The sequence below is a fragment of the Balaenoptera musculus genome, chromosome X (assembly GCF_009873245.2).
Source record: "Balaenoptera musculus isolate JJ_BM4_2016_0621 chromosome X, mBalMus1.pri.v3, whole genome shotgun sequence".
Taxonomy (NCBI): Eukaryota; Metazoa; Chordata; class Mammalia; order Artiodactyla; family Balaenopteridae; genus Balaenoptera; species Balaenoptera musculus.
Window position 1 is genome coordinate 91332827 of NC_045806.1, and position 26086 is coordinate 91358912.

A 26086-nucleotide genomic window follows, 5' to 3' on the forward strand; every position below is an offset into this window, starting at 1 on the left:
TCATTTTGTCTGGTTTTTCACTTGTTTCAGGCAGGAGGGTAAATCCAGTCCCTGTTACTCCATCTTGGCCAGAACTAGGGACTTTTACATCAGAGAGAAATAAATGACTGTATTGTTTAACCCACTGTTATTTTGGGTTTTCTGTGATTTGCGGCCAAGTCTAATCCTAACAAATACAGGGCTGATCCTTGATTTATTTAGAGCAGTTTTTGACTTTAATATAGAGAAGCTAAGATTTTTAGAATAACCAGAGACTTGAATAGTGCCTGAGTAAGGTCAAATACCTGGATGAAAACTGAAAGTTCTGTCATTTCCCATGAGAAGAGTGGTGCTTAAGCAGCCAAATCAATTCCAGCTGGTGCCAGTTGACAAAATAAAGTACATTTTTTTACTTAGTATGATTAATTTCTCATTCATGGAGACAGTACAGTTGGAGAGACATTTATTCCATAAACTTTCCCTGAACACCTATGGTAGCCTAGGCACTAGGCTATATTCTAGGGATACATATATGTATAGACTGGGACATACGCTTCCAGCAGCAGGTCACAATTTAGATAAGGAACCCCTTATTTAGATAAGATCTCTTGTCATGTGACTAGCTCGTGAATTTGGCTAAGAGGCTTAGTGCCAGCTTTTTTTTTTTTAATAAATCTCATCTTCTATTTTTTTTTCTTTTAATTAGGGAAAATGCCTTTTCAACCCATGGTTCTGCAGTGAACCATGTAATTTATACTTTCAGTAATAAGGTAATTTATACTTGTGGCATAAAGAAGCTTCTCCTGGAACAGGATATTCACATAAACTCAAAACTTTACCAGTATCAGTGCAATGGAGAAATATGTTGGATACCACCCTAACCAAATGATTGAGTTTACCATTGTCAATAATGGTAAAAATGACATGTTCTTCCTGTTGTGAGGCACTGAGAAGGATATAACATTATGGAAAACAAAAAAGTTTAAGCTCAATGTATTCATCAGAAATAATCAGAGGAATCAAACTGAGAGACATTCTGCAAAACATCTGGCTTGGACTCTTAAAAAAATGTTGATGACATAAAAGACAAAAGAAAAAAAAAGTGGGGTGTGCGGTTCTAGATTAAAGGAGACTAAAGATACTGACAATTAAATGCAATTCATAATATTTTATTGCATCAAAAAAAAAGCTATAAGGACATTACTGAGACAATTGGGGAAGTGTGAATATAGACTTTATACCTGTCTGTGGTATCAGAGTTGTATTTCCTGAGTGTGATGACTATATTGTAGCTATATAGGATAGTGCCCTTGTTCTTAGGAGACTCTTACTCAAGTATTTAGGGGTGAAGAGTCAAGATATCTGCCAATACCTCTCAAGTAGTTCATAAAAATAGAGTAATAAAGTAGATGTGGGAAAATATTAAGAATTGGTAAATCTAGGTGAAGGCTATATGGGCTCTCATTGTTCTATTCTTGTAACTTTTTCTGAAGGTTTGAAAATGTTCAAAATAGAAAGTTGGTGGGAAAATGAAAAGCTTGACAAGCAGGGGAAAAAAAAAAGTTTCTCTCATTCCTATGACAGGTGTTAGCTTTGGCTTTACTGAGAGGTTTCATGAATGGCCAGACCTGGACTTGCAGGCAGTAACCAGAAGCTCCTCTGTTCCCCTGGGCCTTCCCTTAAATTATCTCACCGGCTGGAGTATCCTAACCCATTACCTTATACTCCGTTCCCCCTCCCTTTTTGACATACTAAAACCAAGCTCCTTGAATAATGCCCATACTTGAATTCTCACTGAGTTTATACACGCTCAGGAAAGCAACCGATTCAAAGTTGGTATTCTGCTTTTAGTGGTGCGTTGGAACTGGCCTGCCTTGGCTTGTACTGGCTAGCATTGGTTCCAGAAGCCGATCACAACGGTAGTTTGAAATCAGCCCTGGTGGAAATATTTATGACATGACGTCTGAACATGCTACAAATCAGGGTCCCTCTACTCCCTCTCCCAGAGCCAGTGGTTAAACATTTACCAGAACACTACTGACTTTCAGCCTTACTGTATGAGAAGTGTCTTGCAGACCTTGTAATTGGTTTATAGCCTTTCTAAAGAATCTTGAAGTTCTCTGAGGCTTGCTAACAAATATCCCATAGATTGTTCCCTGGTGTCCTCTATTTGGTCTAAGAGTAGGCTTTGACTAAACTGAAGATGTACGTAAGAAGAAGGTTGTCTACAGTAAAAAGAAAAAAATGTTGTCAATGTTCTCAAAAAAAGCCAAAAGGCTTTTGACTGGGTGGCAATTTAATAAAGTGGAAAAAGAGTGCTGGACCAGGGGACAAATGGCGCTATCACTTACTGACTGTATACACTTAGGCGAGGCAGTTAACCTCTCTGAGCCACAATTTTCTCATCTGTAAAACGGGAGTATTAATCGAAGTACTATCTCATGGATAGTACTTTTAGGGGATTCCCATATCTGTCTTTTCAAGTTGAGACATATAATCAGTCACATATAATCATCAGAGCTAATGTTTAATGAGTGTTTACTAGAAGACAAGCATTGTATTAATTTATTTAGAAATATAATCTCACTAAGACTTCAAAATTCTATAAATTTGGAGTTATTAATACTCCCCTAATCTTAGAATTCTGCCCCAAAGCGATGTAGTGTGTGCCTAGTACATGTTTATTATTACTGATAATCCCTTGTATTTGCAAATAATTGAATTTAGTCTGCAGAACAAGCTGGTGAGCAAACAAGGTAAGTGTTTATAGCCATAACTAAGACTGAAATTAAGTATCTTGCTAAGAGGCAGCAAAATAGGGAGTAGAATTAAGCCCTTTGAAATCCCAGTCCAGTGCTCTGCTTCCTGTGTGACTTTGGTCATGACACTACCCATCTACCAGCCTCAGTTTGCTTGAGTCTGGGGTGACTAATGCATCCCAGTGTGCACAGAAATTTCCCAGTTTTAACACTTCAACTCCCACATCTTGGGAAACCCCTTAGTCGTGGATAAACCCGGATGATTGGTCACCCTACTTGAGTCCGCCCTCTCATTCACAGAATAGATCCAGGCCTCTTCCCAAGAAAACCTACCTGGCTCTGCTACCTAGCTATCTCCTCATTCCTTCAGATCTCATTAGCGTCCTACTTAGGAATACTTTCTCAGTCTTTTTTTGTGGGCTCTTCTTCCTCTGCCTGTCCAAAATTTCCCCCACAATTCTACCTCTTGGTGATAACCACTGCTAACTTTGTGGTGTATGTTTTCAGTATCTTGTTTTTTTACAGTTAGATATATATTATAATTATCATCATTACAAACTTGAGATCATACTGTATAAATACTTGTTGCCCATAATTCCCACTTAACATTATATCATAAGCATTTTTCCAAGTCATTAAAGATTCTTCAAAGAAATATCATATCAGCGACTACATTATTCCACTGCAAGGGATATACCATATTTCTTTACTTAACCATTCCCCTACTGTATGACATTTAGGCTTTTTCCACTTTTTACTGTTATAAATAGGGCTCTGACAAATATCTTCATTCATAAATCTTTCCGTACTGCTTTATTTCCTTCAATTACATTTGTAAGAGTGGAATTACTGTGTCAAAGGCTGTGAACATTTTTAAGGCTATTGATACACATTGCCAAAATGCAGAGAGGATTAATTGGGAAGGGAAATTGGCAGTATTAATTTGGTAGACATATTTGGAAATTGTTTGAACAGTATCTGGGTGATTGTGGAACTTTATTTTATAAATGGCTCTGTGGAAAGAACTTAGATTACTTTGGAAAGCACTTTAAAGTTAACATCTAAGAAGGTGAAAAAATTGCTAATAAAAAGTTTAGTCAATGTATATTGTATTGTTTATTTTAGGTGGCATTTGATAATTAGATGAAAAAAGAATGATACAGCAGGGATCCCTTTTATAATCATTATGTAGACTGTACCTGTGTCCATTATAAGGCACAAGCCTTGATTTATTATTTAGAATTATTATAGTCCTACTGTAAGTGTATCTTTGCTAATATGACAAATTGTTGGTCATATTTTAAATTTATTTGATATAGTGTCCTTGGTTTGAAACATAGCTCCAATGATAACATTATTCTTTAAGGAAGTAATCTTCTTTGGTTCCAGGATTGCATTTACAGTAAAAAGCGGGCACCGCTTATACCACTGTTCTTTCCTCCTTCCACTGACCACTAGAGGGGAGAAAACATTCAGAGGTAACTCACAGCATATCTCCACCCTCCAAAAAGAGCAAGGTGGTTTCCAGCAGAGGCCACCCATTTACCACACTCTTCAGTGCTTTCCTCCTGAGCCTATTTCTGTAGCACCCAGACTCCATCCTTGCAAAATGGGTCCACCTCTTAGAAGAATTGTTGTCATTTAATTTACCAGAAGGCTACAGAGCTCTTTAGGGGAGAAAGAGCCACCTCCTCCTGCTTGTCATATTTTCTTTATAGATCAAGGGAAGCAGATAAGAAATTTAAAGGTAGAGTGATAGGAGCTATTATTCTATTTGTGACCACTGAAAATTAGAATATATGAGGCAGTCAAGGCAACGTCTCTGATACTGATACTCTCAGTCCCACCTCAGACTCTCCTCCTACCACAAAGTAGAAAAAACCATGACCCCAACTTCAGTAATTCTCTGGCTAAGCAGCAAGTCAGCTTTATCGCTAGGATCATTTTATCCTTGTGCCTAAGTCTCCAAGTGTGTGGCCTCTGGTTACCAGCAGTACTATAGTGTTTTGGGAGGCGTTCATATGATACAGTGGTTGAGGGCATGTATGTCGGACAGATCTGCGATTTAATCCCAGCTTCACCACTTTCCAGCACTATGATCTTTTGTTTCCTTAACTTTCAAAATGGGGAAGATAATGTTACTTACCCTTATAAGATAGTTGTAAGAATTAAATGAGATAATGAGCACACAGTAAAGCCCTTAGCAAAGTGCCTGTTATATGGTAGATAAATAATGGCAACTATGATCATGGGTCAAGTTTGGGTCTCTGGTATTTGCTCCTGGATTGATTTACCAAGAGCATCCCGCTCTTTGGACCTTTGCTGACTGCTCACCCTTCTCCTGTTTGGATTGGATGTTGAAATTGACTTAAAGCCTAACCTGATAACCCTGCTTGAAATCTATATTCCAGATTCTCATCTTAACCTGCTAACTCTAAACTAGCCCATGGGTTATACTCTCAGCTATATTTGGGCCTTTGACCTCTATCCAACCACATGGGTCTGCCAGGACTACTTGATCTCCTCAGGCAGGTCAGACCCAACTGGACACTGTGCCACTCCTGGCTGTGCTCAATATCTTCCAAGTCAAGTTTTGCTTTTTGATGACAACAGGGAATCCGTGTAGTTTCTTAAAGAGGGAAATGCTGTGACTGCTGTGAGGAGAGCAACCAGAGATTTAATGCCAGAAGGGATCTTTATGCTTTTAGTTGATTAACCTGGCAAGAATTTGCAGGAACTATTTAACTTGATTGGTATACTACCTGGCAAACTATCATTCATTTCCTTGCATAATAAATGCTTTTTTTAAAAAATCAAAGTTTGCCCTGTGGGCCTGCAGTCTAGGGAGATTCTAGGCCATATATCTTAATGTGTGCTCTATAATTCCGCATTCTACCCATTCACTGAAGCCACCAAAATAACTACTGCCATTTACTGAGCATGTACTCTGTTTCAAGGCATTGCATTATACATTTAGCATGTATATGCCATTTAGCCCTCATAGCAGGCCTGTGATGCGTGTGTACCATTATTATTTTTTGGCCACTCCACGTGGCATGTGGGATCTTAGTTCCGCGACCAGGGATCGAACCCGCGCCCCCTGCATTGGAAGTGTGGAGTCTTAATCACTGGACTGCCAGGGAAGTCCCGCATGTATTATTATTATTATTTGCATTTTACAGCTGAGGAAACTGAGGCTCACAGGGGTGAACTGCCCAGAGTAACACATTTAGCATGGGGAAACCAGACTGGAACTTAAAATCTAAGCTTGATGCCAAAAGTTTTCTTCAGGGTTTCCCTGGGGGCGCAGTGGTTAAGAATCCGCCTGCCAATGCAGGGGACACGAGTTTGAGCCCTGGTCCAGGAAGATCCCACATGCCGCGGAGCAACTAAGCCCGTGTGCCACAACTACTGAGCCTGCACTCTAGAGCCCGCGGGCCACAACTACTGAGCCCCCATGCCACGACTACTGAAGCCCGCACGCCTAGAGCCTGTGCTCCGCAACAAGAGAAGCCACCACAATGAGAAGCTCCCGTGCAATGAAGTGTAGCCCCCGCTCGCCGCAACTAGAGAAAGTCCGCGCGCAGCAATGAAGACCCAACGCAGCCAAAAAATAAAAAATAAAAGTTTTGTTCTTATCACTATGCTAAATGATGGCTTACTGTTAAACAAAAGTAGGCCTAAGAGAGTATAACAAATTAAAGTTTTACAAGTCTTTTAGACCTTCAATGCAAAGTCAAGTCACTAGCTGAGAAGAGATTTTGACAGGGGAACTGTGTGCTGTATATTTGTATGTATATGAAGGCGGTGTGGGCAGGAGGAGGGCAGTTGCTAGGGATACCAAGGCCATTAATCCCACGAGGGATAAAGGAGAGGATGGCAAGAAGTGGAAGAGAGAAATAAGAAAGTTACGACTTTTCCCTTTGGTGTCCCTGTTGGTGGAACCGATAATGGACCATGGTACAAATAAAGGACCATCAAGGGGATAGAAAGAGATGTATGGGTTTGGGGCCCAGAGAGATCTGCCTTTGACTCTCAGTTCCATATGAAAGAACTCTCAGTTCTTACACGCTGTGGGAACTTGGTAAATCACTTAACCTTACTAAATCTTTGTTTTCTCATTTGTAACATGGGGTTTAAAATAAATACTTACTCCCCAAGGCTACTGTGAAAATTAAATGAGACAGGGTGATGAAATGTAATGGAAGTAGATAGTTGTGATGGTTTTGGGCAGCCTTGTGAATGTACTAAAAACCACTGAATTGTACTCTTTCAAAGGGTTAGCTTTCTGGTATGATATTTATATCTCATTAAAATATTGAGACAACATACATAAAATACCTAGTACAATGACTGGCACATAGTAAATACTTTATAAGTGGTGACAACTATTATTATCTCGTTGTTATGTGTTATCACTTTTATGACGGCGACCATGAAAAAGATGACAATCATTTTCTCCGACAGCTCTGAAAGCAATGCCTATATCTTAGTAGGAAAAATATGTCTCTGTGAGCACATTAGTCGACATGAGGAGATGAGTGGGTGGTTTCTGGACACATTTAGATCACAGATGGGATTACTAGGCTAGGAGCTCATTTGGCATCTATAGAGGGCTCAGGGGACTCGGGCAGCTGGGTCACCTTTCCAGAATGAATTACAACTTCCCCCCTTGGGCTCTATCAACACTACTTTCAGGAGCCTTGGCTATCTGTGGGCCCAGATGGATATTGGAGGATCTTTGACAAATAACAGTAGAACTGCCAGAAGTCACCAACAGCACAGCCAGTTGGAAAATCATGGTGGCCTTTATGTCACTTGTATGTCACTTGTGTATTTACTCAGCACCTACCGGAAGGCTTAAAAAACAAGACTGTTGAAAAAGTTTAGAAAATTTAGAAACTAAGTTAATTTTTAGAAGATCTTTGAGTTGATGGCAAGTTCAAACCCAAAGAAAATTCATGCTGATTTGAAAATAAAGTTGTATTAACATAATTCCTTTTGAAGTCAATGGTTAGAGTTTTGTGGATTAAAAAAAAAGTCTTTGGTTGCTAATGTAAGCCAGGTTACAATTTTTCTCTGCACTTGGCCAGGTCCCATCTGGCAAGTTACAGATAGGCTGAGCCATCTGTAAAGCAGGTTGGTTACTGCACATGGGCTATAATGCAAGTGAGCAGGAGTGTGGGTTTTAGATGGTCAGGGACTGAAAACATATGGGTTTTATTTAATAGCATTTCTTAGGGTCCAAGCTACGGACATTTTGTTTGGAGTAGGTGGTGAAGGAAAGAAAGGAAAGGCTAGCCATTACTTGATGCCACAGTTGGCAGTAGTTAGTGGCATGAATATTATAAAAACTAGACATTCCATTTTTAATGGAAAAAAGAATCTTGGTTCAAATAGCCTATTTGGTTATTACCTCACTTTCACTAAAATGCTGACAAATTATGTTATTACAATGATCAGCAACGCTTAATAGATGTTTTGAGTGTTCACAAGTTTTCTAATAAAATTTGGGTTATGTACTTTTTCTAATGGCTATCCCTAAGGAGCCAAATTCTCAGGCTAATATAAACGCCACTTGCAAATTTGTACAGATGCTAATAGGAGCTGAGTAGTGTACAAAGTTGCTCAAAGTTCAGGATGACTGAAAATGAAGTTCAATCAGTACTGTGCGTCAAGTGAATTTATGTTGCTTACTCTGTCAAACCCAACAGATAAGCTCTGTTCATGCTAACATTTGGTCGCAGTCCCACTTCTCCCCCATACCTGGGAGAGGAGGAACTGAGATGATTAATGGGTGAGAACTGCTACTCCCTACCTTTTATGGTCTCATCATTTATGAAGAGGGGAGTGGAAATGGCTAAGATGTGACTCCCTTCTGGATGCCTATTCCCATGAGACTCTAGCCACCCACCCCCACCCCCAATCAAGCTCTTCCAAACCTATTTCTCCTCTAAGGTCCTGCTCTAGGCTCGTGCCCTCGTCAAGTACTCTCGTCCATAGCAAACTGTTTTCTGGATATATATCCAGATTTGGATATATACCCTGCTATTGAATAAAGCTAAACGTTAATCCATGCTTGAGGCTCATAGCCCAGTAGGGGAGAAGGATAATAATAGCAATAACATCAGTGGTAATAGTTGTAGTAGTACTGGTAACAGTGACCAGTTATTAAGTGCTTGATGTGTGCTAATCACTTTACATACATGATCTCATTTAATCCTTACAATAAATATTATTCATTACTTTATTCATTCAACAAAACAAAATAAATCAGATCAAGTCCCTCTCCTCTTGGAGCAAAGCTTTCTACATTGAGGTAGGAGGAGAATCAAAGGAGTGGTGTCCTGGAAGCCAAGCAAAGAAAGTTTTTCAAGAAAGAGGGAGTGAAAAGCCATTGCAAATGCTGATGGCAGGTCAAGTAAGATGAAGACTGAGACACGGTCGTTGCAATTAACAAAGTGGATGTCACGGGTGACATTTATAAGAAAGGAGTGGTGGCAAAGAAAGCCTGATTAGAGTAGGTTCGAGCGAGAATGTGAAAAGTGGAGATTTTGAGTATAAACAACTATTTCAATGAGTTATGCTGTAAGAGGAACAGAGACACAGGGCAGTAGCTATAAGAGAAGGTGGAGTTAATGGAGGGTTTGGGGAACTAATAGCTAATAATTAGTAGAGCACTTACTTTGTGCCAGACACTATGCTAATGGCTTTATATGTTTTAGTCTATATAGTATAACAATCCTGTGAGATAGGTACTATTACTCCAGGTCACAGATGAAGAAACTAAAGCTTAGAATGGTTAAGTCATTTGCCTAACACAGGATTTCTCAACCTTGACACTATTGACATGTTGGACCAGATAATTCCATGTTGTGAGGGACTGTCCTGTGCATTGTAGGATGTTTACCAGCATCCCCGTCCTCTACTGATTAGATGCCAGTAGCACCCAACCAATTATGGCAACCAAAAATGTTTCCGTACCTGGCCAAATGTTCCCTGGGGGGCAAGACTGCCCCTGGTTGAGAACCACTGGGTAAAGGCCACACACCTAGTAATTGATAAAGCCAGATCTTAAAAGATGGGCTTATCTGGCTCCAAAACCTGTGCTCTCAACCACTGTACTTTCTTGGACTACCAAAATGGGAAATTTCCCTACCCTGTTCTGAGTGCCTGTGAATCCCTGGGAAGTGGGAAGAATATCTGGCCACTGGGGTAAGGGCATTCCTGCTCACAAGTTCCATGGTTCAGTATTCCAGATCAGAGAGTCTGTCTGTCTCTCTCTCTCACACACACACACACACACACACACACACACCCCTGGCCTTCATAATCAAGGAAAACTCCTTGGAGCTTAAGTCTCTTCCTCACTATGGACCCCCATACGTAAGCTGAAATGGTTGGACGACATGATCCCCCGAGGTGCTCTGGCTCTGCCATCCTGCAGTCTAAGTGCCTAGGTTTTTTCATGAGGCAAATGCTTTTTTTGCGAGGGGGCGGCCAAGGTATATTTGAGGACTTTCAGTTTGGAAGCTGGTCCAAAGTTCCCAGGTTGTGTTTGTTTCCGTGTTTGCTTCTTCCCGACTGGCTTCTCCCATCGCTAAGGGCCGGCGGCCCCTCGGTTTGGGCCTTGAACGCGGTGGGGCGGCGGGTCGGTGGTTCAGGGCCACCCCGGGCCTCCCCCTCTGCCTGCAGAGGAAGTTCTGTGTCTCCTCCGGGCCGGTCCTCCTCCCCTGGGAGGCAGCCTTGCGAACCGAGCCGAGCGGCCCCCTCGGAAACCCGGCCCCCCGGGCGCCTGGGGCGGGCTGGGTGTGGGAGTGGGTGCTGGCTCGGGGCCCTCGGGGAGCGGGGGCTTCTGGGGACCCCGCGAGGAGCTCCCGGGCGGGCAGGCGGGCGATGAGCTCCCCCTCAGGAATCTGGGACACTGGGGCCTGCGGGCGGCTTGTCATTAGGCTGTCGATGAGCCTGGGGGAGACGAGGGGGCAGGGGCTCTGCTACAGCGCCTGCTCTGCTTCCTCCAAGGGACCTGGGAGGCCTTCGAGCCCGGCTCCTCATTTCACACGGGCCGGAGGAGACAGGCTTCCATCCTGCTCTTAGCTAGAGCTAGGCTTGGGCTTGATTTGGAAGGTAAACTCAAAGAGAGATTCGTGTGTCCTACTCTGGTGCCAGTCATTGGAACCTTGGCCCCAGGTGCCAGTACCGGATTTGTCAGGCATTAAGCTCCGTCACATGCCTCAAAAACCAGCCCACTGTTAGGCATGGTGGGACTCCCGGTGTTTCTGCGCTGCTGAGCCTCTCTGAGTCTGTTTCTGAGGGGTGGTACCCTTGGGGTTTCTGGGGATCAATATTAGTATCTCTGTGGATGTACAGGTTTAGGTACGTTTCTAAATTCATGGAGTGTCTGCGCGGGTTTTAAGAATAACAAATATTGCTCTATATGAACACGTGGGGCTTTCTATGTGTGCTCAGTTAATCATTCTTCAGCTGAATTGCGAAGGCTGTGTTTAACCCCTGGCTCCCCTCCCTTCCTGAGCTTTGTGAAGTTTAAGGCTCTGTTCTTACAGCACGGGGGCCCTGTCTGGGGAGCCTGTTTAGACCTGTCTCTTCCTTTTGTTTGCTTTCTTTTTGTCTCTCTGGGGAAACCTGGCTCCTGAACCCTGGTTACCCCTCATTCCATTCAGGGCCTCACAGCCTGTTTCTCCACAGCTCCCTGCTTTGCTCAGAGCTTTACTGGCATTCCCGCAGCAACATGTGAAGGGGGCAGCAACCACTGATTGGTGTCAAGCCCAAGAGGGAACCCAACCAAAGCAGTGGAATGCCAAGTTGCTCCAATTACTTGAACTAGAAAAGACATGTACAGGGCCAGAGACCATGGTTTCTTTGAGATGGCTGATAACCAAACATATACATTAATCTTCCTGGGGTCTAAAGGAATGAACATTTTTTCCTCTGGGTTTTCAAAAATTAAGGAGTAAAACTAACCTTGTAAAAACTGTAAAAGCTGTCATAGCAAAGCCGAGTGCTTAGTTAAGTCCACAGAGCCTGCTAAGGTCCTAGCTGGTAATTCAGGATAAGGGAACCGTTCTAAGGCATTCTGTAGATATCTCCGCTGACCAAGCTTTAAGATCTGTCTTATATTAACCAGCGACTTCCTTCTTTCATGATTCCTCAAACCCTACCTTTCACTCATAACTCCCACAACAAAATGCATCAAGTCGGAAACAGATGCTCTTTCAGAACCCACTGAGGTGGCCTTTCTCACTGGGCATTGTAGTAACTGTAGGAGCTTTTAGCGTGCAATGGAGAGAAGCACCTTACTGTCCTCTCCGTAATCAAAATAAGGTCACTTCAGTGCTGCTGATTCCACTTGGTTTTGGGATGAGTTTTCCTCAGTTGGCATCAGTAGAGACTAACCAATGGGGATACTGGTTTCCAAGGAGTTAGAGGAATGTGGTGGAAAGGAACTGGTACCATCGTTCAGTTAATAAAAAACAAAAAGGTGATACCTTCAATGAAGATGAGCCCTCATCATCAAATCACTGTTTGAAGGTGTATGCATCTCTGCGTGTGTTCAAGGTTGGAGAGAATCATTTAAAGGAAGATAGGATCTGAGCAGCAGAAAATGCAAAGTTTCCATTCTGCTGTGCTAGGGGATTTTGGACATGCCACTTAACCTCTAAAAATAGAGAGCATTCTATCCGCCTATCATGTCTCTCACTCTAATCCACTCTGTACAGCCCCCATCAAATTAATCTTCCTAAAGAAACATTTTTGTCATAATATTAAAAAAAATAGTTTGTTTAATCACTCCAGTCTATACCAATACCTCCTTTTGAGGACTTGTGCTCTGGCACTCAGACTTTCAATCAGATGATGCAGTGCTGTGTAGTTAAGGGCTGCTGCTGGCTACGGTGTGTGTGTGTTTGTGTGTGTGTGTATGTGTGTAGTCTCCCTAACTCTGGTGCTTGTGATATGTCTGCATTCTCCAGAGTGCCTGCACCACCCCCCCCCCAGAGTGTTTCCTTAAATGTTTGTGTAGTGGGCTTGAACCTGATGCAACACAATGAGAAAAACAAAATGCAGAGCATAGTCTAGGACCTCTACCTCTATAAGTAAAGGTGGTCATTAAACAATTGGCCATTTGCCTTATGTGTTAAAATAAAAGCTCTTTTGAAAAGATGACAGTGAGGTAAATTTCTGCAAACAAAGCAATGCACATTTTTTCCCGTCGACTTCTATAGCTTAAGAGAGATGCCATGCAATTAATTCTGTTAAACATTCTTGGAAGACTTCCATTAATGCAAGTCTTCTCAGAACAGACACCATATTATTTCCTTGACATATATTTGGTAGTTTCATCTATACACATTTCTAACTCCATTGCAGAGAACTTCCATACAGCGAGTGGCCTACATAAAGGGACAGATCTGTATCAGAGCTGTAAAAACTGATGTGACACCTCACAAAACTTGTAATCACAGATGAAAACCAGGCTTTCCTTATGCATGGATTTCAGTTCTTGTGACTTTTAAAAGACAGGGATATTAGGAAAACATTTTAAAACCCAGACAAGGATATAAACAGATGCTATACACATGGTCAGGGGTTACTTCTCACTGGGGCAGGGAAAGGATGATTGATTTGTTGATATCTGGTCTACATCTTCTTGGCATCTTCTTCTCCACTACAAGTATTCCTCCATTCACAACAATCTAACCAAGATGAGCTCAGCTGATTATGGCCATGAAATTAAGAGGCCATTTGACATGGTGGAAAGAACACTGAGCAGGGGGCTAGAATACTTGGTTCAAATCTCAGCTATGCCACTCGCAAGGGACCTTGGGAAAGTCTCTTAACCTCTCTGAAATGCTTTCTTCTAAAAGTCTTCACATTTAAAGAGAGGGAAAGAGCATTCACACGCATGGTTTATAAACCATGATATGCCACTTGGGGCTTGGATCCAACCTCCCAGGCTTGAGATTTTATGATTTTTAAATTTCTTTGCTGTCTCACTTCTCCCAGCTCCTGAGATCCCCATTGCTTTATTTTATATAAAGTTGTCAAGGTGAGGCTCTAAAGTTGGTGCCATGGCTGTTCGAAAGGGAAAGAACAAGAGATTTGGGGACAGTTATTTTTTTCTTATTCAAGTTCTTTTGCCTCTGCTCGTAGGTCCCATCTATGTTAAGTATGGTCTAGGCCGGTGGTCTCCAAGTCTTTCTGATTGCACACCCTTTTCAGTTAAAAACAATTAGAGCATGCTTTATATATATACACACTATATCATTAATGATTATATAAATTACATACATGTGCTACGCTGCATATATATGTACCTACACATATATTATGAAATGCACACAATAAATAGAAAATGTAAAAGGATGAGCTAAAGCTGAAATAAATAGCATGTCAAATGTCTTGTTCATTGTGATGGCTTCATTGTATTAGTAGCTAGTATTTCAAGGCACCATATACACTTAGGGAAAGATCTTTCATTACTGAGAATGGGTATAAATCCATATTTCATTTAGTCTTCTTGATTATTCTTGCATCACTTTTTTGCTGACTTCTTGTCAGGTATGATTAGGTTGCTGTGCTTTTTACCTCACAATGAGGCTGATGGAAAAACTCATTCAAGGAGTAAGAGAAGTGTGAGCGCTGCCATTTTCATGTGCTTACATTATTGGTATTATCTTCAATACATGGTTTATTTGCGGGAATCTTCTTAAGCCAGTTGTCCATTTTGTGAGGGTTAATGTAGTTAGATAATATAATCCGTAAATCCGCTTAACTGGGCCCAAGGAGATAGCAGTATCTCTGGTATACATAGAGGAAAAAAAAAAAGTAAGGGCTCCAGGGTCAACCCTTCCACCTGTGGGCTCCCATTCTTCCCTCAGAATACCTTACAAAGCATATGCAACAGAGGGTGCCAGTGACAATATGTGTATTACATATTTGAAAGGCTTAATAATAGCTAATATTTAGATAGCACTTGGTGTACTACACACTGTTTTAAGCACTTTACATAAATTAAATTGTTTTAATCCAAATCTTCATTTCTTTCTAGATGTTTTCAATTTAAATGGAAATGGAAGTCGTAATATTTTCTTTCACACTGATTCTACAATGGGCTGATCTGCATGTGCCAACCTCCCCCTCCCCACAAACCCACCAGTTTTGGAGACCACTGATCCAGGCTTTGAGATTTAGAATCTCTGGAGAAGTGCAATGCTTCTGTAAGTACATCTCAGCCACTCTTTCCGATCTCCTGCTGCTATAATTTCACACCTGCTCATAGAGGACGAAAAACAGGCACCGGTGACACAGGAAGCCCTCCCAGGCAACTGAAAGCAGAGGGCAGTAACTGGGTGAGGAAAATGAGAATGAGGGATGGAGAGCTAGAAATGCTAGAGCCGGAGGGAGGGAAGCCGGGAAGGAGAAAGAAGGAAGTTAGAGACCAGAGAAGAACAAGGAGAGGAGAGGAGAGGAGTATACATCTGTGGAGGGAAAATGAAGGCAGATTCTGGGAGGAGAGACTACGTCACACGTTAGCAGGCAAGATGCTCACCCACGTCTTGATATCCAATGTCTCTGACATATGGATGAGCAGGGCAGGACAAGGAAACTGAGCAGTCTCTAAAGATTTGTACACACGACTCCTCCCCAGAGGAGAGGCCTATGCAATTTATTCAAGCAATGCAAAGATGGGGCCATGCTTAACCTAAAGAGTATGTCTCTAAAGCTAGAACTGCAGGCAGGCCAGGCAGGGAAGGTATTTGGGGGGTGTGTGTGGTGAGTCGACATCCCGGTGACTCTCTTCAAATCACACCAGCCAGATGGCCAAGGAGGAGAGCACGGCACATTCCTGCAGGGGTGCAACTTCAGCTGTTAGGCGCTTCCAGCATCAGCAGTAAAAAGCCACAGCAAGTGATTTACGTCTGAGGCAGCTGCCAAGACACCACTCCAGAGGGTAGAACACTGTCAAAAATGGCCCTCCGTATCTCACTGCCACACTAGAAAGCACGATAAGACACTTTAGGGGCAAGGAACTGTCATGGTACAGTAACACGGGGTCTGACTTCGATCATCAGAGCTGGTGGGTGGTGGGTTCTTTGAGATCACCCTGCCCAAACCCCTCACTCTTTTGATTGGTAAACTGGGACCCTGAGAGGGGAAAGCACCAGCCCAATGTCATCCAGTTGGCAAAGCTCAGGCATGGCACTGAGGTCTCTGGGTATCTAAAGCAGTGCTCTTGACTCCACAGCTGTGTATTAATCTCCTCCTCCAGCCCCTTGGCTTCTCTTTAACAGAAGCCTTCCTCACTAGTACGGATAATATATTCCATAAATCCCACACTGTCCCAATATGATCAAAGAGAGGATTAAGATAACCACAAACATCTGCTGGGCTACGATTGCATCTTGACTCAGGGCAGAGACACTAACTTTTAACATTACCATCAATTATCCCTGACCCAAACAACTATATTTAAAATACACAGGGCTCTTTGATTTTTTTACTTCCCTCCCCTGCTGTCACCCAGTGGCTACTTCCCTGTGCAAACACTTTTCCTCTCCCCCCACAAGGAAGAGGAACAAGGGAAACTCAAGACCATCAACTTTGCGTAAGGTTAAGAGGCTTTAAGCAAAAGATTTGGTGGAGAGGAGGGTGAAATCAATGTCGAAAAGAAAGTTTGTGATTATCTTTCACTCACGATTATTCATGAATGTCCTCACCTTGGAAAAAGCACGAATTGCTGTGTTCAGTTTTAAAGGGAGGCCCCTAGTGATGAGAGGTAATGTTTTGTGATCATAGTGGGACTATTTACCATCCATTTGCCACTCTGCTGTCATCATCTTTCCAAAACATAAATATGATCACAAAACTCTTGCTTAAAATCTCTCAGTGGCTGCCCATAGATCTCACAATAAAATCTTAAAACTCTAGCAGGCTTGCAAAGTCCTCCATGACAGGGCCCTTGACTACCTCTCCAACATTACCTCTCATCACTAGGGGCCTCCCTCTTCAGAAAAAGAAACAAAACAAAACCCTACACATAAACCGAACTATTTATAGTTCACAGAACCTGCTATGTTATTTAATACAGTCCAGGTTTTATATCTGCTACTCCCTTTACATGTACTTCCATTTTATATGTACTTCCACTGGCTCTACCCTTTTTCTGCTGACTTGCTTCTCTTTACCCATCCTTTAAAACTGAACACAGATTTCACCTCCTCAGAAGCTTTCCATGGTCTTGAGTTTCCCTTGTTCCTCTTCCTTGTGGGGGGAGAGGAAAAGTGTTTGCACAGGGAAGTAGCCACTGGGTGACAGCAGGGGAGGGAAGTAAAAAATCCATCCACTTTTCTCCATACCTATTTTTATCTACTCTTCTCATCCTTCTTCTCATGCTGAACTACAGCAATCTAATGACTTGTCTGATCTCCACTATCTTATGAACCCCTAAAGGGCAGAGATTTGGTCTCCTTAGACCCTGCAGGGGCAGTAGGCAGTACAGATTGTTTCATGAAGGACCAACCAACCAACCAACCAATTTGGTTGGGTATGGTTCCAGCCCCGCTCTCCTGGATTAGCTCTTAGGTTGCTGTGAAGCAGATGAGAGTCTCTTGTCTAGGGAGGAATCCATTCTGCTAAAAGAAGGCAAAAAGCCAGGGCAGTCATTTCCATATCTTTTTTAGATCTTGTTAGCTGTAAGGATCCCAGCTCTTTCCCACACTCTGGTTCCCATAGCTTGCTTTGGGATCTTGCTCTACCTAACTCCTCTGGGTTTTTGACCTTGAAAGCTTCTTTTGCCTGATTGCTTCTTACTCTGTGCCTACCAAGGCAAGGGACTTGGCAAAATGCTGTTGTTTTACTACCAGCAATTCGTGCTTTTTCCAAGGTGAGGACATTCATGAATAATCGTGAGTGAAAGATAATCACAAACTTTCTTTTCGACATTGATTTCACCCTCCTCTCCACCAAACCTTTTGCTTAAAGCCTCTTAATCTTACGCAAAGTTGATGGTCTTGAGCTCAATTTAAGAAGATAAATAGATGGGATTTGATGATGAATTGGAGGTGGAGAAAAGAAAGAGAAGACAAGAATGACTCCTGGGTTCCTGGCTTGAGCAATGGAGTGCTTGGTGGGGCTGAGATGGGGAAGACACAAGGTAGGACTTAGGAAGGAACGTGTCTGGTGGGAGTTGCTGGTTGAATTCTGTGCGATACATGTTTGTGGTGCCAGCGAAACTCCAAGCAGAGATATCCAGCAAGAAACTGATAATGCTGATCCGAAGCTACGGAGAAAGGTCTGAACTAGAGATAGAGACTGAATATCTATCATTGTATGGGTGGTAGCTGAGATCTCTGGAATATATGAAACCACCCTGGGAGAGGCCTACAGTGAGAAGAGAAGTAGGATGAGGACAGAACGCTGGGGAGTCCCAATCAGAATAGGAAAGAACCAGGAGAGAAGAGCACGATGAAATCCAAGGGAACTGAGAGTTGCAGGAAAGGAGGGGGTGTCTCGGGCAGCAAAGTCAAAGAAGATAAGAAAGAAAAATGTCCATTGTTTTTGGCAACAGGCAGGTTAGTGGTGCCCAGCGTTAGCAGTGAGGCCAGCCTGCAGAGGGGCAAGACGCCTGATCGCAGGCAGCTGGAGCAAGGCCCGGCCACCCAAGGAGGTCATGCGCATTTTGAGCTTTCCGCTTTGGAACGGTAGAGGCTAAGGACAGTGGCTGGTCAGGGCACCCAGAGAGAAGGGAAAGATGTTTTACCGGAATTGCCTAATTCAGGAGAAAATGGAACAACCTCTGGGTACTCTCGGTAGCCATGGCGCCAGTCAGCTGACACAGGGAATGCCAGCCGTTTGCAGGAGGAGAGTAAATTGAAGGGGCTGGTGGTGAATGCATCTGGGCTCTGGAATTCATGGGAAACACACTTTGTGACAGAGAAGCAGCAGGAAGCAGGCAGGAGATAAGGAATCAAGAAACCTGGGCTGTTTCTCGTGAAACTCAGGCTAGTCTCATAAACTCTCTAGCTAGGACATAGCTTCCACAGCCATAAAACAGGGGCCAACAGCCCTTACCTGGGGGGGGGAATCCAAACATCCCCTGTGGTTTGGGATTCTCTCTGATAATGCACCCTTAGATGGCATGGATAATTAGGAGCTCTCCATGCTTTATGTAAACACCAGAACACTTAAAACAGGGAAAACTCTGAAATGCTATTAAGGAATAGTAGACTCAGAACAAAACAAACAGTCCCGCCTGCTCCCAACTCAGACAAACACACGCGGGTAATGCAGAGACAGCTTTCAAATCCAGTAGGGAAAAGAGGGCAAGGGATGGAAATGTCAACCTACAACGATTTGATCAATCCAATGGCCAAAGAAAAAAAATACCAGGGAAGAGAACAACTCAAAAGAATGGTTTTTCCAGATAATAACACTTACCCCCAAGAAAGAAAGCTTGAAGTCAAACATTAAATCCAAATTTAAATGTCCAGGGGTTGGGGGAGAAACACCTTTATTTAACATTACTAGGCATGTCATTTTTTAAAGTTGCCATTCTCCTAAAGTAGGCTAAATAAGGTTTAGCCACTGACAGGCTAGTGACCTTGGGCAAATCACTTATCAGTTTATTTGTTGCATACAGATAATGATACAGACCCTGGGAAAAGATGCTTTGGAAAGCACAAAGCAGTGCAGCAACGCTAGGCAAGGGCTTTTTACCAGGCATGGCATGCCTTCGAGAAATCAGTTTGAGATGGCTTAAGCCAAAAAGAGTTGGATCACAGTCGAGCAGGAGTGCTAGGTGTTGTGTAAATGTCTTAATCAGTTCAAGAGGCCTCTGGCAAAAGAAAAATACACACTGCCCAGCAAGCTATGTGCTTGATGTCTCCCCAAGGCAGGAGGCAAGCCCTGCAAAGGGCTGCAGCATATCTCAGGGGTGAACCAACGTTCCGTTCCCCTCCCAGCTCGCAGAGCTGGAGAGGAACAGCTTGAAATCCAAAAGGGGCCCTCTTCTCAGCTAAGGAAAACAGTCTCAAATCTTTCTGACATCTGCACAAAAGGGGTACTGAGGGGCTGCCCTGCAGGGTCAACAGTGCTGGGTCCAGTTTAAACAATCCTGCTTGGCCCTGGGAACGCGGGAGGGTAGGGAAGATGAGTAAAAAGGGCCTGGCTGCGTGGGCAGCTTCAAGCATCCGTGTGCACAGGATCGGCCCCATGTGCACTGGTCTCCTGATCTACTTGGGAAATAGGACATTCCTGCCCTTGACTCATGAAATACAGCTTGGTCTGGTTCACTAACCTTGACAAGCGTTCCCAGAAACTTCAGGCTTCACGAATAAAGTTTTAGGAGCATATTTGACTGTGTGGACACCGAGTCTTTTAAATATTGATGAAAAAAATCTGTGCGGTGATATTCTATTTTTCTCCATCCCACGCCCCTTCAACCACTCATGTCTTCAAAGGAGAAGCCAGATTAGGGCTCCAGATGTTTGGAATCCAAATGAGAGCTCCTCACAGAGGAAATCTACCGCCTTCTATCTTCAAAGATCAAAATCTCAGCCAGGGGTGAAACAATGAGGTCATCGTAGGCATGTTTGCCTGGTGTAGGACTGACCTCTGTTCAGAATATATAAGAATTTCTAGTTTTAAAGGCTCCCCAGCCCCACAAACAGTTCAGAGTTGTTTCTCAGTTCCCTGGCTGCAGGGTCTAACCAACTTCCTGCCCCTCACGCTCCACCAGGAAATGCCCTTTTGTGTCGAACTTCAAATCTCATCTGCTTCCACTTGGGCCATTTTTACTTGCTGTATCTTTGCAGGGGTAAAGTAAGTCAATAAGAATCGTCCCTTAGGAAAGTGGGGAGAGGCTATGTCCAGGAATTTCACGGAAGAAATACAAACCTGCAATGAATATGTGAAAAGATGCTTAAACTTACATGCAGTCTGGGAATTGAGATGATTTTCACCCATATTAACAAAAATATCAAGTGATGGCAAGGGTATAGAAACATGGGCACTCTTGTACAACAATGTTGATGTAAATAAATTCCAATAGATACTCTGTGCGGTAATTGATCATCGGCTTTTAAAATTAAAAATGCCCATTACCCTTACATCTGGTAATTCGGATCCTTAGTATCTATACTAGAAATGAGTACAAGGAGGACTGTTCAAGGATTTCTACTGTAGCACTTCCATTTTTTAAAATAGCAAAAATTTGGAAACAACCTATGTGTTCATCAAAAGGGAAATGGCTAGATTAAACTTCGGGGTAGAGGAAAAGATCTTAAGGACATATTATGTGACCAAACAAACAAACCAAAAAAGGCATAGAATATATACTTATGATTATAGTTTGGGAAAGAAAAACAGAAAATGAAACTATTGTTATACATATTCGTACATATCTTTGATCATGCACAGAAAAAGACCAGAAGGACAATAGTGGGACCGAGAGAACATCAAGGGAGACTTTTGCATTGTCTGTGTTGCTTGCTGTAGTTTAAGAACATATTCATATATTTGTTGTAGAATTATTTTTTTCCAAAGTGTTTCCTAGATATAGATTAGAGGAAGAACGTGGGCCTCGGTGGCTATAGTGAACACCACTTCCCTGGGAGACAGCAGTGGGTAAAGTAAACAGGCGAGAAATCGAAAGACCCAGGTAATAGCCTGAATCTGTCATCAATTTGCTGTGTGACCCGGGAAGTCATTTTCCTTCTCAGAGACTGTTTCCTCTACCATCTGTGGATAAGATGAGAAGCTCACGAAGATACCTTCCCTTTCTAATATTTTATGATTCCCTAAGTCTGTGCCTTTAATGTACAATATGTCTGGTCCCTTTTGATGAAGAGATGGCTTTTTCTACTTTTCCTTCAAATTCTGGCATAGTTTGACATTTCACTGTACTGCAAATGGAAGATAATGAAAGAGGAGGTGGAGCGGTCACTCTGTTCCCTGTTCGGCTATGTTTTTAAGGGTTTGGTTGACCTATTTATGCTACCTTCCTTTGACAATGTAAGCTCTTAGGCTTGTTTGAATGTGATGAGAGTGCAAATACAATGCTGCAAGTCGGAAGATCTCAATTCTACAGGGTGGCCATAAATTTTGAAAACGTAGATTGGATTTTATTTTTTTTATGGATTGATGCCCCTTGAATACTTTTGCTGAGTTATACTAAAGATGCAGGTTTCTTCAGTGCAAATCAAAAATACAAATCATCTGGGGCAACACATCACATATGCATATACGAGGATTGATAGAAATGCTGTATCAAGGCACTGTGTTCATTGCAATTTGCACAACAATTTGAACTGGGCATGGCTATTAAAGGACAATACATTGAATAAATCACTTAATGTTTAGAAACATGTCCTATGCTTTAATGTAATATCTATAAATCATTCTTTATATATAGTCACCTATATTTCTGGACTTTATGGCTACCCTGTACCCTTGATTTTGGATGAAGCACATCCCTAGTCTGTAGATAACGATTGGACCACTTGTCCCCCAGAGTGGTAGGGAAGAGCCTACCTATAAATGAGCTATGAAAATTTACGTGCATCTACAAACATATCATAATCTGGTTCTGCACAACTTAATTGCCTTTTGGAAATACCCCAGATGAAACCTTGAGGAAACTCTGGTATTGAGTCAATGAAAGAAACCTCTTCCCGGTCCGTCAGAGACTTTGACTAATCTGGTTCTGCCTATCATTAGTCAGCAAAGCTCCTTCCAGCTGGTCTTCATCACTTTGCTTGTTCCATGAGGTCATAAGAGTAAATTCTAAGCAGTTTAATTCTAAAGAAAACACACACACTTCAGATATCGGCTCCTGTGACTATCTGTCTTTCAACAATGAAGGAAGCAACTTACTCGGGCTCCTTTCTCAGGAGAGCACTTACAGCCCCCAATGCAGTCTTGGCCTCCACATGGCTTGCCATAGGGCTTCTTCTCTCCCTATTAAAAACAAGAAAAAAAGAAAAAAGTTAGTGAACCACGTGAAGCAAGAGACAATGCTACCCAGGGAGCATGCCCCTTAGCCACACTCCTCCTAACCAAATAAATCAGAGCGGCTTAATCATCTCACTTGGCGGTGTCATGAGTCACATGAAATAAAAAGGCATCTTAAGCTAGCACCCTTTTAGGTCAGCTCTGTACCTCACTATATAGCCAGTTGGGCTTCCCTGGTGGCGCAGTGGTTGAGAATCTGCCTGCCAATGCAGGGGACACGGGTTCGAGCCCTGGTCTGGGAAGATCCCACATGCCGCAGAGCAACTGGGCCCGTGAGCCACAATTACTGAGCCTGCGCGTCTGGAGCCTGTGCTCCGCAACAAGAGAGGCCGCGATAACAAGAGGCCCGCGCACCGCGATGAAGAGTGGCCCCCGCTTGCTGCAACTAGAGAAAGCCCTCGCACAGAAACGAAGACCCAACACAGCCAAAAATAAAAAAATAATAAATAAATAATATATAGCCAGTTTGGTAGCTGGTTGGGGAACTGTGACTTAAATCTCCCCACATAGGTAGAAATTCCAGCCACAAAATACAAGAGCATTTCTTTACATGGGGCTGGAAATAGGCTCTAGCTGTATCCCTGAGCCCCGCTGGACTTATATATTTGCCCTCATTGAGAAAGCAGCAGCTGTAGCAGAGAACTTGAGAGAAATTCAAGTGCCAGAAATGTAATGATAGATGAAAATAGTCACCCTGTACTCTGCCCTCAGAATTGTTCTCCTCAGGTCCCACTTTCAGCACAGCATTCAAACCCCTGTGCCCAGTTAGTCAGATCCAAGTTTCTCAGGTGATACTGTACACTATTCCCTTAACTCTCCAATCCAACTTCCTTTTCCCTTCTCTGCTTTTTTTTTTTTTTTTTTTTGGACTGCGCTGCGTGGCCTGCAGGATCCTAGTTCCCCAACCAGGGAACGAACCAGGGCCCCGGGCAATGAAAGTGCCGAATCTTAATCACTGGACTGCCAGGGAACTCCCACCTTCTCTGTTTTATGGTGATGATTATAACAAGCTGAATTTCTCCAAGGCCCCCCGCATGACCTGACATGTGCTGACCCTCTCCAACCTGTTCTCCTCACTCTCTCCCCAGCTCACTCTGCTTCAATCACACTGGTATTCATTCTATTCTTTAAAAACTTAAGCCTGTTCCTGCCTCAGGGCCTTTGCCCCAGCTGTTACTTCTGCCTGGAATGCTCTTCCCCTAGATGTTTCTGATCGCTGGCCTCTTTTTATCACCCAAGTCTCAGTTCAATTGTCTATTCTCAGAGAGGCCTTTCCTGACCACTCAACCTAAGGTGGCCCCCAGTTACTTCCAATCATATCACTGTTACCTTTTCAACATTAAACATTCTGTCTCCCCCCATTAGAATGTAAGCCCCATGTTAGTAGGGACCTTATCTGTACTGTCCAACACTGCATCCCCAATGTCTAAAACAGTAGATGGCATGTGAAAAACGCTTGATGACCTCACAGAGCTGGGATTTGAACACAGGTCTAACTCCAAAGCCTTGACCTTAACCCTTATGCCTTTTAGTGTTTTCTAAGTCTTCTGTCTCAATGCAGACTCAAAAAATGAGGAAACTGCCATTCTGACCCTACCCACCTTGGAAAAAAAGGAACACATAAATTCTAACTATTATCTGTAATAAGAACTTTATCTCTGGGATGGATTTAGTATCATCCAACTTTTTTGTTTAATGTTGGCTGTTTTGTTCAAAAGAGAAAGGCATATTTATGAGCCAGCCTCACACTTAATCATTCTTGTCTCTTTGTACTGTGAACCTTTTCCTAACTCCCAGGGAGCACTGTGAATTTCTCAGATGGTCTCTTATCTCTTTAGGCATTCCCACAACCCTTTATCACCACAACACCTCGGTAATAAGGTAGTGATGGCAGAGCTATGACAAAATATTGCTATTTTAGATTCCAAACACCTTCCTGATATGAAAGATATTCTATCTCTCTTATATGCCTTTGACATGGTAAGTGCTTTTGTACACTTTCCGGTTTGCCCTCCACTTTATGGTATACAGGACAGGCAAGTTTTCTTAAGGGTGAGATCAAGAGGTGCTGTGGAAGGTGAAAGCTGGGGGCTGGAATGGAATAGAGAACAGGGAGACAGAGCAGCATTGAATTTAATCCTCACCAATGCTGTGCCCCCTTTGTCTAACGTTGAGTGCTATATTTCTCGGGATAATGGATAATTTCTATTTGCTTTTCCATATAGTTCTGTATTTTCCAAGCAGTCTTCAATGAACACGTATAATTAGTAAGAAGAAAAAAACCAGTCTGTCTCCAGATGATAAATTCATCACCTTCAAGGGAGAGGACTCAACAGGCATTGCAAAAGTGGTATCTGTTTGGAGCTATGGCCTAATTCGAAACAATGCCCTTTAGGTGTCCCATAAAATTTGTCCATCATGGACCAAAAGTTTCCAGATCTCTAGCGTGGAGCAAGGAGGCTGGAGGCAGGGAGCTGGATAAGACAGGGGGAAAAATCCCAACAACAGGAGCTGAACAAAAATATAAGGAGCACAAGCTGAGGTTTCTTGGGAACCTGGCACAACAAGGAGGCAAAGACACCCAGCTAACAGACAGGAAGCCATCACTGTCTTCTGTCACTGAGGAAAGTAACCAGAGAAGCCCCACTGGCCACAAGGCAATTTCCTGTAATGCCGGCCCTGGCAGTTCCCCCAGGAGTCTTCAATTACACTGGGCGGGGGGAGGGCAGGGATAAAAGGAGTGGCTTCCAGGGAACATGGCAAGACCAAGAACAGAGGAAGTCTCTGCCCTATCCTGGCTTGTCTGGGGACACGCCAACCGTTGCTAAACCAGGCCACATCACTGGTGTCATTCCCACCCTGGAATGCTTTCTCCCTTCCATGTATATGTATGCAGTGCATATCCAGTGGTTAGGACTCTGTGCTTCCACTGCAGGGGGCCTGGGTTCGATCTGGGGAACTAAGATCCCGCAAGCCCCATAGTGCGGCCAAAAAAAAAAGGCACTTATTATGCCATAATTGTATTGCAAAGAAAAAACAAAAGTCGTTCTAATGAAACAATATGTATTTTAATATGTAAATGCTCATACATGGCTCTATTAGAAGATGTAGGGACTTTGCTGGTGGCGCAGTGGTTAAGAATCCGCCTGCCAATGCAGGGGACACGGGTTGGAGCCCTGATCCGGGAAGATCCCATATGCCGCGGAGCAACTAAGCCCGTGTGCCACAACTACTGAGCCTGTGCTCTAGAGCCCGCGAGCCACAACTACTGAGCCCGCATGCCACAACTACTGAAGCCTGCGCACCTAGAGCCTGTGCTC

The 26086-nt window shown here is 43.0% G+C and overlaps 1 protein-coding gene across 2 annotated transcripts in view; it reads right to left on the reverse strand.

Moving 5' to 3' along the window:
• COL4A6 (collagen type IV alpha 6 chain) overlaps window positions 1-26086 on the reverse strand; it is a 288676-nt gene that overhangs the window by 140711 nt on the left and 121879 nt on the right. For both annotated transcript variants that reach the window (XM_036841076.1, XM_036841075.1), the window contains exon 3: window positions 22629-22712. In XM_036841076.1, coding sequence (XP_036696971.1) covers window positions 22629-22712 — 84 coding nt within the window. The remainder of the gene's footprint in view (window positions 1-22628; window positions 22713-26086) is intronic.